The sequence below is a fragment of the Austrofundulus limnaeus genome, unplaced genomic scaffold (genome assembly GCF_001266775.1).
Source record: "Austrofundulus limnaeus strain Quisiro unplaced genomic scaffold, Austrofundulus_limnaeus-1.0 Scaffold0, whole genome shotgun sequence".
Lineage (NCBI taxonomy): Eukaryota > Metazoa > Chordata > Actinopteri > Cyprinodontiformes > Rivulidae > Austrofundulus > Austrofundulus limnaeus.
Window position 1 is genome coordinate 9,577,479 of NW_013952402.1, and position 13,554 is coordinate 9,591,032.

At 38.6% G+C, this 13,554-nt stretch overlaps 1 protein-coding gene and 1 long non-coding RNA gene across 10 annotated transcripts in view; both read right to left on the reverse strand.

Moving 5' to 3' along the window:
- LOC106513583 (uncharacterized) overlaps positions 1–4,970 on the reverse strand; it is an 11,398-nt gene extending 6,428 nt beyond the window's left edge. Inside the window, exons 1-2 of the long non-coding RNA XR_001309806.1 lie at positions 4,845–4,970; positions 4,424–4,514 (exon numbers count right to left, since the gene is read on the reverse strand). This is a non-coding gene — a long non-coding RNA (uncharacterized LOC106513583). The remainder of the gene's footprint in view (positions 1–4,423; positions 4,515–4,844) is intronic.
- A 3,643-nt stretch (positions 4,971–8,613) lies between these two features.
- LOC106513529 (protocadherin-15) overlaps positions 8,614–13,554 on the reverse strand; it is a 207,090-nt gene continuing 202,149 nt past the window's right edge. For 8 of the 9 annotated variants that reach the window (XM_014002461.1, XM_014002432.1, XM_014002439.1 and 5 more), the window contains 3 exons: positions 12,894–13,008; positions 10,808–12,720; positions 9,990–10,077 (listed from right to left, as the gene is read on the reverse strand). In XM_014002461.1, the coding sequence (XP_013857915.1) occupies positions 10,828–12,720; positions 12,894–13,008 (2,008 nt within the window). In that variant the 3' untranslated portion in view covers positions 9,990–10,077; positions 10,808–10,827. Of the gene's footprint in view, positions 10,078–10,807; positions 12,721–12,893; positions 13,009–13,554 lie in introns of all 9 variants that reach the window. The other variant, XM_014002479.1, reaches the window with a different exon arrangement.

The window sequence follows — 13,554 nt, forward strand, 5'->3', positions numbered from 1 at the left end:
GGCATGAATGGATAAACCACTAGGAAATTGTTTTAGCTCATCCTAAAACGTTCTTTTAGGATGGCAGCAATCCTCTTTGAGCCTGGCCTTGAACTTTTAAATTTAATTTCTCCAAACTCAGGAAAAGTGCTGTTTATAACAGGTCATGTTATAATTGTTTATAATGTTTAACTAACTAACTAACTAACTAACTAACTAACTAACTAACTAACTAACTAACTAACTAACTAACTAACTAACTAACTAACTAACTAACACTTCAAAAAATTGAACTATCCCGTCAAAAAGAGAGAGCAGAAAAAGTCCTCCGAATCACTAAATAATGGTTTGTATTCCAAATCTAACACGGTTCTCAATAAAAATTCTRTCTTTTTATGGTTAAATAATGTCTCCACGGTGTCTAACATACTAAGATTTAAATGCAGTGTGGCACAGCTGGTATGTAGCATAAGACATGATGTGACCCTGCATACAGCAGCCAAGTGGTGCACTATACATGGTACTGACATGGGACTACCAGTCACACACCCCTTCATTAGTAGAGCCAGACAGTGTGGAGCATGTATTTTACAACACACCTAACATTTCAGATAGAATATAACCTTTGGGTGGCATGTCACAGGACTGGGCTTACTGCAGCAGCAGCATGTAACCGTGAGCGTGTGTGTGTGTGTGTGTGAGAGAGAGAGATAGAGAGAGAGAGAAAGAGAGACCTTTCTGTCTGTTAAACCTTACTTTGGGTTTTGAGTTCATTTCCAAAATAACAATGTGCGAGACAGAAATTATAAAGCACTCAAGATGTACAATATATAGTTATGGAAGCCCAAAAGCATCTGAGAGGAACGGCAGCAAGTCAGAGGGTACACACACACACACACACACACACACACACACACACACACACACACACACACACACACACACACACACACACACGACTCAATGAAGATATAGAAATGTCAAAACAAAACACTCAGAGACATCCTAATATCCTTGAATTAGTCTGAAGGCAGGTCCCCAGATAGCTCCGGCTGCGGTCATCGGATGCCTGTTTTGGACAGGCGCAGTCCGAAATAGCTTCAGGAAATGAGAAGATGATGATGGACCTCTACTCGCTGCCTGAGCGCAGCTCTATAAAAATAGAATTTATGTGTTGTTTTCAGCGGAGAAGAAAGAAATAATCACTTGAAATGTTTCTTTAATTAGAAAGTCGCAATGGGCACACAGTTATGTGATGTATTTACCAAAATTTAAAAAAAAATAATAGTAATAAATCATACTCTTTATTTGAACTAAATTGTCAACATTTTATTATACAGCTAAGAAAATAAAAATGTAAGCGACAAGAAAATAAACTTTAATTTAAAAAAAGTACAACTAAAAGCATCGGCAATATTTATATTTGTTTACTCCCAAATGAAATAAGCTGCAATGCCTCAAACTTTGCCAAAGTACTGATGTTCAGTTTCCTCTCCTCTAAAACAAACTCCACACCATCACTCCATCTGGATCCTCATTTCTGAAGCAGAGATCAGCTCCAAGCTGTGAGTAACAGGCGCCATCTTGTGGCCGYACCTGAACTGCACCTGTGCTGCAGCTAAAGATGATTCATGAAATACTGAAGAGTAGGATGACGTCAAGAGAAATGTATTTTTTTAYGTTTTCGGTTTTATTTTCTTTAACCTTTCATGATGSCACAAAATTTTGAAAATAAAAGGCACAACATTCATGTAAATCATATCGACTGCATCYCATAGTAAGGAGCTGGGCACCAGTTTATGTAACAGTGACTAATGTGTTCCAAAGCAAACGGCCCCACGGTTCTAAGTCATTACAATATTCATTATTAACTCTCTCTGCGGCATTCCAAATTTTTGATGTGAAAATCAAGTGTTGTGTTAATATGTTCAGGATGAGTGACAGCAGGAAATCCCTGTGACCGACAGATGACTCATGTTTGTCGTTAGAGCAACAAATAATGTTCAGTAACTTCATTACTCGGAATGAGCAAAGACAATAATATGAATCTTTTGAAATACGACAACATTACTTTTCTGAACTAATTTTATACGCTTTGTCATTTTGTAAATGAATTRTTCCTTTGAAAACAGTATACGCTGCTATCATTTCATGGGGCGTCTCTAAGTGGAATTATCATCAAGTCTGATTACTTGTTTGAATCATTAAGGAATACCAAAAGTTGTTATATTACTGTCAAGCTGGAATGCTAAGTAGTAAAATGTTTTTCTTTCAGCTGCTCCCTTCTGCAGGGGTCACAGCAGAGAGCAAACAARAATGAACAACTTGGCGATTATTTTGCACCGGATGCTCTTTTCTGGGCTCAAACCTGCAGCCTCAGACTACAGAACTGCAGCATTGCTGCCGCAACCCCCTTTGTGTGTTAGCATGCAAATATACTAAATGTAAACTTAGCTGCAGGGTGAAATTTGAAAATGATTAAGCTGGCCTCCGTGTGCCCTCAGAGAAAGTGTTTATGAATGGTTTCTTGAGTGCAGGTAATTCAATTACAGTTGATGCAGAAAACGATGAATTAAMCACTGACCAAGAAAGTTCAGAGCTCCCACTCTATATTAACATCAATAGAGAAGCATCTCAGCTTTCCAATCTGTTAGGCAAAACACAACAAAACAAATCTCAAATTCATTAAAGCGCTGATGAAAAAACTAAGCAAAACAATCTTCTGCTRTTTTGCTTCTTCTTTTAGAAGTAAAACTGATCCACCTTTATGCTGTTTGTTTGCATCAGTTTAGTGTAAAATATAGAACTGAAACAGACCATTACGAATTGTTGCATCAAATGTATCACCTCCATTTTCCAAAACAGGGAACGCACAACATTACAGTTTTGATGAGAAAATATGTGGACATTTTCCAACTACTCAGACTTTTATAGCTGACATTAATAGACACATATGACAATAAAACATTGATGACAGTTTAACTAACAACTTTTTTGTGCAAAACTGTAGATTTTGTCCAATATTATCAAGTTTATAACATCCGATATTCTGAAATAAGCTAAATCAAGTTCGAATTGAACACCATGTTTTGTCTCACACAGAATTTTAGTTTTAAAGGAGACATATCATGATTTTAAATCTTTCTTTTTCGTATTAAAATGCATCTGTATAAAGTGTAACTGCAGTGTTTCGGTCGGAATTCCTCCTTTATGTAACTCCACAAGCCCCTTCTTCACCTTCACCCCTGGAGACTACAGGTAAACAACAAAGTGCATTTAATGGCTAAAAAAAGGGGATTTTGCATGCTTTCCCTTTAAAGCACTTAAGAACATTTATATATGACATGCTAATATTGTTTTGCATTCAGTCATAGCATATACATTTACAAACACATGTTCAGATCATGACCTGATTCAGAACTGAGAGAAGCAGAGATCCTAATAGGTCAGTGGCTCTCATTGAATCAAAGCTGCAGTTTTCATGTCTTGTTTAGTCTGAAACATGTTAAAGCTATTCAGTACAGCAACAGAAATAGAACATGGATTATTGTAGACTTGTGAAGATTTATCTCATTGGGACCTCTCAGATTTACATCTCAAGCTTTTGCATTTATCCTGTCCTTTAGCATGGAAATCCAAGTTAACAAATGCTGCATCCTATATCTGTGTGAAACTTGTTTACTACCCACCCCCCCCCCAACAAAAAGAAAAAAAAAAACATCAAAGCTAGAAAGCATCAAAGACCTTCAATTCACACTTTTGCTGTTTATCAAAGAAATAATCCTAACACCAGATGGTGCAGCCTACGTCAGAGCACGATTGCACAGCACCCTCTAATGTGGCTCCGCTGAAAAAACCCCAACTTGCAACYAGCAGCTCCGGTCCACCCAATTGCACTAAACTCTCCCCCATCTGTCCCTGTTTGGGCTGCAGGGCACATCTGATCCAGTATTCAACTGGTAAAAAGTCAGAGTTCAGGGCGCGACAAAAATAATGACACTGTGGATGCTTGTCRTGTGCTGTTATTTCACCAGCAGCAGCTCCGGTGTCTGCTCACAAAACACACTGCCTCTTTTTTTCTTTTTTTTTGTCAGGATTATTTTCTGTGTATGCATTCACATCCTCAAGAGGATTTTTTTCTCTCTCTCTCTCACACCTAAATACAGACATAGTGAAATAGATCATTTTGTTTGGAGTCAGGCTTTGGCAGTAATGAAGGGTACAACCCTCCAGGTCTGAGCATGCAATAAGCAATGTTGACGGATAGGTATTATGAGGACTTTCCTCCTTCCTCTGTTGGGTATTTGTGATAATCTCCTTTAGAATGACTCATAGGTAGATTACCACATTCCCTGTTGTAGGTCAGGATATCCTAAATAGGTTGTATATATAGGTGAGAGTCACACGGCAGGCTGGGAGAAGCTATAATGACAATAATGCTTACTTGTTCATGGGAAACATTCCTCTTTGGGAATAATCCATTTCCACTGTGGTATCCTCATCTTACATCATCACTTTACATCATTTTATTGTATCTGTGGAAAAAAATGATGAATGGTTGAAATCGTTTTTTTTTTTTCATCCTGGAGCAGGGGTGTAAAACTCACTTTCACAGAGGGCCACGTGAGCATTATGTGTAATTAACTTCAAAGTTTCATATTTAATTTTGAGTAAMTATAAAACGTGAAGTTCCTGGTCTCATTGCCACAGCTGAGTATGTTAAACAWATAACTGAGCTCTACGTGGTATTTCCTGCATAGAAACATTTGTTTAACACATTCTCTTACAAAGMCTGAAAAGTACAACTGACTAAATGTAAAATAAACAATACAAAAATACTAACAAGAGTAAAGAGTTTTACTCACTGCTGAGTTGGGCTGAACAGCTGCCATCTTGAATTCTGAACTCTCCCACTTTCCAACAAGGAATTCCCACTTAAATGTAAGACTTGTAAGTGGGGGTTTCCCACTTCCCAGTACAAATGGAGCGCAGTAAAAGTAGCAGACAAAAATGCAGCTAAGTGGAGATTTTAGACAGCTGCTGGATACTTTTGAAGCCTGTGCACCTCCACCTAATGGTGGGATGTCTGAACGTTGCAGGTAAAATAAACACCATGCATTATGGGAGATGAAGTTTGTGGTCAATGCTGGTTTTAAAGCAGCGGATGCTTATTTTAAAGACACTAATCTCTAAAGCTACGTCAAGCTACATAAAATAATGTGGCGGGTCACATTTGGCCTTGAGTTTCCTAGACGGAACAGTAAACAGAGAGAAGCACTAATAAAACTGCATCTTTACTAAAAAGCATAGATTTTTTTTAGGTGACTTAAGTTTCTTTTTGTTAAATTTTAAAACTTTTTAAATCTAAATTTATCATGGTTTTAGCAAGACATTTGGACTCAAAATGCAGACTAACACAAGGCGCTCCAGTAAACTCGAACATTTAAGTAAAACAAAACAAACAAGGCTGTTGGGGCAGCAAAAACTTACAAAATGGACGAGCACAAGGAAACATGYGAAGAACTTCAATGTGGTTTAGAAACCAATAAAGCCCAACTGGTTTTAGAGTGAAAACTGCAGGAATAAATGGGGCTATGGAGGGAAGTGGCTGCAGCTGTGACTGAGGAAACATGAGACAAGTGGAGATGGCCATGGCAGGATGACARGAAAGGCATTGAGGGAGAAGTGGCTGGTGAAATGGAGGAAACATAACACAAACAAAAAATCATTAAAAAACACAAAAAGAATCACAATCGCCTCATAATAACTGATGTGTTCTTTACATTTTTTCACTCTTGTGTAAAAACAAATCTGAAGAGTCTGAATTCCTCATGTGGTAAAACATATTAATATTAGTGTTAATACAAAATTTGTGAGCAGAACCCTTTATGACTGGCAGGTTTAAGTGGTTGCACCATTATACTCACCAGAACACTACTCTTTGAAAGTGAATGCAGTAAGGTACCCATTTCAGTTTCAGCAGGAAAATATTTTCTTCCAGCTCATTATATATCACACTAATGTGACTTCTTATAAGAGAAAATGGTAGAAAAAGAAATGTCAAATTTTTTGAACCTCTGATAATGATGCGTCTCTGTATTAGTTTCACATTTTCCTATTGACACACAATGCAAATAACTTGGAACCTTTGTGCTGCAATAACACTGCAACCCTTGTTAAACCAACGAATTTGCTCATTTTCTAAAGAGGTAGAATGTAGCATGCATGATTTGGCTTTTTGAAGTAATTAAGCTACAAGTTATGCAGAAGGGCTCCAAAGGCCAATTACAATGAGCATCTGCCACTGTAAAGACTGAGCATGACCCCGGTGTAGCTTTCTTCAGTGCACATATAGCACAGCTTACTTAGCATGGCTCCCCAGAAGGTGAATAATCACTAACCATAAAATCTTTAGAGGCTTATGAATCTCTCTGAAGCACAGCAGTATTTTTGTGTCATGATTTACCTCCACAGGTCTATTACAGAATTACTGCTGCAGAAAATGACTTCACATTAACACAAACTGTGGCGGAAGCTGTTTCGGAGGATGTATAAATACATTCAAATCAACCCCGAGGTGAAGATTATCCGCTACAGGGGTACCAAGAAACTGTTTGGCCTGTCTGCGATTAGTTGATAAAGCTGCCTTTTTTACATATCTGTACTGTAAAGCCAAGATGGCTTGTGGTAATAACAATTTAATGATGGCTAATGAGGGCATTTGAAATGTGAGCATTGCATCATTGCAACCTCATCTGCTCATGGTTTGAAAAAAGAAAAGTGCAACAATATATCATGTGTTTTTATTCTGTGTACTGCTGTGAGGATTCACTGAGCCAGTTTGCTGCGTTGAAATAAACTTTAACCAATGGCACAATGAGCAACATATTTATCATATTTATTATGCCAACAATTGCATTTGCACTGAATGCTACAGTCAAGATGAAAAATTGCTGCTGCTGATGAGATTTGCAGTAATTTTTCTATTAATTGAAAAGAACTCAGCAACATGAATTCAGTTTTTGTCCAACAACAGCAGAAGAAAAAGCAATAAAAGCTGTGGTATGTGCTTAAGTTTGTTATCAATATGATAATTATTGCCTGATGTGCCTGGTTATGTTTACTAAATAGTTTTTGTGACATAAAAAATAATGATCACTGATAGTTTTGCATTTCATGAAGCCATGACACATTAAAAGAAAAATAAAAGTTTCTTTTAAGTGTGCATTGCATCTTCTGCTGATATGAGAAAGGTTAGCAAATACTTCACAAAAATAATTCCTATACCAGCCAAATATACTGTATCAGAATTTGCCCATTGCAGTGATGATGTGGAATTGGGCAAACTTTATAATAAATAACAAAATATAAAAAAAAATGACATTTATCTTATCTTGTCCTGTATAGTGTATTATATTTTGTTTTATGTATTTTATCAAATATTTTTATTGAAGAACTGCCTGTTCAAAAAACTTTCTCAAATTTATTACATTAGAATATTGCATAAAGTATTTTTTTCTGTCAGTACATCCACCCATGTTGCTGTTGTCACAGTAAATTCAAAAGAAAAGTTTGAAAAAAGGCGTGAATGACCTCAGCCGACATTATACGTAGCTATAGAATTGCAAATAAATGACAGAAACATTTAATTTAATGGGACATTGAAATATAAGTTCTTTCAAGTGCCACTCTCACAGTGGGGAACATATTTATCCGTGAAGCTGCATTTAAAGTGTGAAAAACGAGGCCTTGAATGTGATTCTATGTAAGCCATTTACTGTATGCTTCAATTCTGTTTTGTGAAACAGAAGTTTACAAAAAGAGAAGTGAACCGAATATGTGGGCGCAGAAAAGAGTCTCAGTCAAAATGTTTATTTTATCTGGTTAAAAGTAGTTTTCATATCAAAGCTTTAATCTAAAACAACAAAGTACATCACGTTCATGAGAAAACTGGTTAAAAACATGATTCTGAAAAGTAGATTTCGCAACAGAGTTTGCACTAAAAACAGTCATAGCCACTAATTTTTAACATCTTTTTCAGAAAATCTTTCCAAGGCACTTCTCTCTGGCAATCAGCTGCTGTGCTTTTAACAACAGACAAAACTCGATGAAAGTGAGTGGCATTCTCATTTGAATGACTGGGTGGGGGTGGGGGGGATTTTTGTAAATGTCATCAAGAATGTGTTAAATATGTCAATCTGATAAAATCAAATGAAGCTGTGGTTCACCACTTTCAGGTTGCCTTTTTTTTAAATAAAATTACATTTAAAGCAGTTTTTTAATTCTCTGTCGCCAATTTGTGAGGTGTAAAAGTGGGCTCACACTTTTCAAAGCTTTAACGTAAAGCAGAATATTTTTTTATTAATTTAGCTGAGAGAAGGATCTTAAGCTTCACTAACGAAGTTCTGTCGAAACTGGAATCTATGCACTCACAACCCCACAGCATRACCACAGCTGGCTGTCAATACTAATTAGAATTTATCATTTAAATATTGCTTACTTTTTATGTTGGCTAATATGTTCAGTTTAAACTTAGAACTCTGAAATGATTACTATTCAACACCCTTCAAAACGTTTTTACAGTGGACAAAGTTGCTGAATCAATGTGCATTTGCAATTATGAAACAACACAAATTAAAATAGATTAGAGCTTTATTGGTGAACGTGATACCAGTTTTTATTTTGGTATTCTTCCAACATTTATGACAAGAACAGAGAGAATCTGCATCATGTAAAAGAGTTCAAAATACCACATTCTGTAAGTACAAATGCCCATATAAAAACACTATGATTGAACTGTCATTTTCACTGCTGAAACTCAGTGATGACAATCATGTATATATTATATTTGCAGTGCCACATGTTAGATTCTCCATTTCTGTTTGATATAAAATAGACAAAAATAATTTGATATATTTTCCATAAATTTTTCATAAAACCATTTCCAAGTGATCACGACATGAAATCATCAATGACATTCTGGATTATTTGCAAATTCACCACTAATACCAAAATAATTATCTTCTTCTTTAGCATTTACTATATAATCACATTTGTGTTCCCATCTGATCAGATTTGCTCCATAAATATATTTAACTGCTTTGCTAAAAGAACGCTGAGCTATGCTAAGGGAATAAAATAACATAAAATAAAAATTAGAGTTTAAACAAAAACTTAATAATAATAAAAGAATGTAGTCTAATATGTTCAATAAAGAACAAAATCAAAGTCATTCAAGGTACTCATAAAACCTTTTGTTTCTTTTAGGCACTCGTTGCCTTTCTCTTCTTTAGCTCTGCCGGTGATACAGGTGGGATTAAAGTAAGCCTTAACATCTCATTTCAAACAAAATAAAATAAGTGCAATCACATCTCAGTGATTAGAGCTTTTTAAAGCTGAGGCACACATTTTAGGATGATTTTCTTAAATAAATATCTCTAAAAAAAAGGTAATAACAGAAAGGAAGTTCATTTTGAGGATGGCCAGTCATAGTTTCGTCATTGGTATGTGCAGGCTGTTCCAGGGTCCCATCCACAGCTCATCCTCATCTGATAATGTGTGTTCGCTGTGTGACTCCAGCGTTTCCCGACTGCTCTTGTGGTTGTCAACAGCAGTCTCTTGCTCCTCGCTGACACATGGCCCACTGTTGCTTCTGTCAATTATGGCCTTGGCAATACTGGTTTTGGACCCAAAACGTTTTAGATCTGTAATCGCTGATCCCAATGAACCACAAGAAGACAACGTGTTGAGGTTTACGTCCTTGCTAGAATGAACGCATGTGCCGTTTCCATTTTCGGTGTTTTCTGAATTCTCCGTGCTGGCAACAGGAGGGGGTTCTTCGCGAGTCACACCTAACTTGTCAAGTTTTTTAAAATGCTGTTTGAGTCGGCACGGAGAGCCCAGTTTTAGGTTGTTTAAATGGGGCGGTCGTCTAGTTCGAACAATTGTGCCGTTCTGCGCGAGGTAGATGTTTCCATTGATGTTGCTGTGGCTGTTGGGGAGTCTGTTCCGCTGGTTTTCTGTAGTGCTCTCCTCTCCGGTGGAAGTGGTCTCATTCTCTCGATCTACCACAAGCTTGATCCTCTTTTTTCCCCCAGCCTGAAAATAAAGAAAGGTCAGTGTCAGTATATAGATTCTTTTTTCTATTAAAGTGCACATCGAGTGTCCAAGACTGAAAAAAAAAGTTGCTTTGCACACACCAGATACGGGTACCATTTTTGTCATTTATGTGAGTGATTTTTTTTCTCTCCGCAGTAAAATATCTGAATGAACATCTTCCACAAGGGGAGATTCCATATTTTTTTCTCAGTTTTTGCCTTCTGCCTATTTATCCAAACTCCTACTTTTAACATAGGTAAGACATTTTCATTCATTTTTTGAAGCAACTACTGAAATACAAATACTAAATGCTAATAATTAAATGTTAAGTGCTCATCTACAAAAACATGTTTTGCCAAGTTTTTTTAGTATAAATCTCACTTTGAGTTTACGAAGAGAAATAAAACCCATTTATTTTAAGTAAAATATTAAGATCATGGGAAAAGATTGGAGAAAATATTTCTCACTGCAACATGGGTACTCACTAGAAAAAAAGGAGTATAATGTTAGAAAAATTCAAAGGCACGACAAAGCAAACAGAAAACATCAAAGAGAGGAAGAAGTCAAAGATGATAGAAAAAGTCAGATCCAGATAATATGCAGCAGAAAACCACAAGCCTTTCCCCCCACAAAACAGGAAAGATGAGAAAAGTGGACACTTGAAACACTCTAGATGCAGGCAGTATTTCTTCACTCCCATGCAAAGGTGATTGATTTTGTTCACTCTTACTTCACAGTGACAACATGTCTCTAGAAGGATGTCGAGTTCCCTTCCGACTCAGAATCACCATCTGACGTTTCCTCGGTTTCCTCTGAGCCTTTTGATGCGGCGCCGCCCCTCGATCCAGAGCCGCTGACTGAAGATTTGTCAGAAGAGATGGCGTCCTCGTCCACTTCAGTGATAGGAGACAGTCCTCCGTATGTATCCTCGGACTTCTCGCTCATGCTCCTAATGTCAGTGCTGTACTGATGCCCACTGTAGGGAGCTGAGGGTCCAGGGTCTCCAGACGCCACACTGGACCTCCTGGATGCTGACTCATCACTGTACTCACTAGCAGAATCTTTGCTCTCGTTGGCCGTATCAGGTTCCTCCTCCTCCTCTTCTTCTTCGTCTTCTTCTTCTTCTTCACTCTCCTCTGTGATTGTGTCCTCTGAGCCTCGGCTCAGGACAGACCTTTTGGAGCTACGACTCCCACTAGCAGACTGGGATCGAGCTGAGCTCTTCTCACTCTCTGTCATCTGACTGCCGATGGAAGACCTCTCACTCATCTCTGAACCAGACAGTTTCCTCTTGCTGGACCCGCGAGATGAAGAATGTTCGCTTCCGGACATTGACTCAGCGTCGCTGGCTGTACCTGTCCCTGACTCGGCTTCACTCCCTTCCTCACCAGACTTCTCGGAGGTGGTTTTTGACGATGTGGTTCTTTGGGATGATCTGGCAGTTGAGGCAGATAAAGATGCAGCACTGCTACCACTCCTGCTCCTGCTGCCACTCTCAGTGGCACCAACACTAGAAGCACTGCTTCTCCTGCTGGCTTCAGTAGCCGATGACCTCACAGAAGAACGTGCAGAGACTCCACTTTCTCTAGCGCTTTCCGAAGCCTCATCCTCCTCAGACTCTTCATCGGAGTCTTCCTCGGTCACTGAATCTTTACCTGTGCTTGCTTCTTGTTCTGTTGCGGTGCCCGTTCCTGATTCGGTCTCCTTGTCAGATCTGGACTCTTCCTCAGAGTCAGACTCCTTCTCGGTTTCGGACTCTTTCTCAGTGTCTGAGTCTTTTTCTGTAGCTGAGGATTTTTCTGAATCAGATTCTTTCTCTGAGTCTGACTCTCTCTCTGTCCCTGATTCTTTCTCACTGACGGAGCCCTTTTCAGTTTCCTCCTCCTCAGATTTAGACTTGCTCTCCTCATCAGAATCCCCAAGTTCTTCATCGGGCTCTTCCTCCGAGTCCACAGTGCTTTCGTTTGTGTCATCCCTATCTAAATCGACTTTTAGATAATCTTTGTCCACACTGCTTTTCTCTGAGGATTCCCCATCGGAGTCTCTCTCCCTGCCACTTTCGCTCGCACGTTCTTCTGGCTCACTTTCGGTCACACTAATAGACACTTTAGATTTCCTTTCATCCTCACTGGCTGCTTGTGAGGCCTCTTCATCCCTCTCGCTCTCTGTGCCTGAGACGTGACTTGCACTACTCTGTGACTTCCTCCGGATCTGCAACTTGTTGGTGATGTTAATTTTCTTCAAAACTTTGCTAAGTCGGCTGCGAGCATCAGACTTGCTGTCTATTGGCCCCATAGCTGCTGGTCCGTCAGCGAGGCTCTCCTGACTGTCAATACGGCGAGCTGACATCAGTTTGGCATAGTCCTTGTCCTTCTTTCCAGCACCAAACATCTTGAGCATTTTGGCTTTCTTCCATGGAGATGGACCAGCATCAGATGGTGGCTGTCCTCCTTTGCTGGCCGCCAGGAATTTGCTGAGTTTCATGACAGACTTTAGTCTCTTGGCAGCCTTTGAAGGCTCGCCTTCCTCTTCTGGCTCAGCTTGTTCAGTTTCCTCCTCTGGAGGCAGATCCCTAAAGGCAACCCTCTTCGGTGGACCTCCTCTACCTCTCATGCCACCACGGCCTCTGCCTCTCCCACGGCCCTAAGACAGTCACAATTTATTTAGCAACCTTTTGTGATGATAAAGTAAGACTGCTGAAATCCCAAACTGGGTTCTGTTCAATAACACACTGGACTTTTACAGCACATTAGTGGACATTGTTGCCATTGTAATCGTATTTGAAAAAAAAAATCACATTCAAAGAAAGGCAATACCTCAGGGTCATGTGGACTGTAGTAATACCCATCATCCTCCATGATCACTTCTCCATATTCATCATACATGGGAGTTATCAGCCTCCTCCGACTGCCATATTGAGGAAAGTCATAACTGAGAGACAGAAAAAAAGCTAATGTTCAGACATGCAGTTAGAGGGAACAACTGCTTATTTTTTACCCATCTGTTTAAACCAAATGACATAAAAATAACAATTTTCAAGCTGCAAAACAAATTGCCACAAACAAATGCGTTMTGAAACACCTTGTGTCATTGACAGATGCTATATTTAGACATAAAGTGCTTAAAGATTCAGTGTGGGGGTGTGACACATATAATCTGCCACTGAAGTAGGAATAATAAACAACCTCAGTGCATGCAGTGGAGAWCAGTTGTTTCACATGAATGAAATGCAGTGTTTATTTTTTTTTAATCTGCAATATTGATTTTGGTGTATTTGTTAAAAAAAACATGTTACTCATGAAAAATCCACCCATTTTCTTCCTACATCCTTATGTAATATCAGGCAACCCACATTTATAAAGAAACTGCTTTTAGGAAAGAAATCATGGAACAACAAAAACAAAAACTAGAACTATATTTATTCCCTTCCCATACCCTTACAGTAACAAGAAAAACACAAACTGATGTGCATATTAT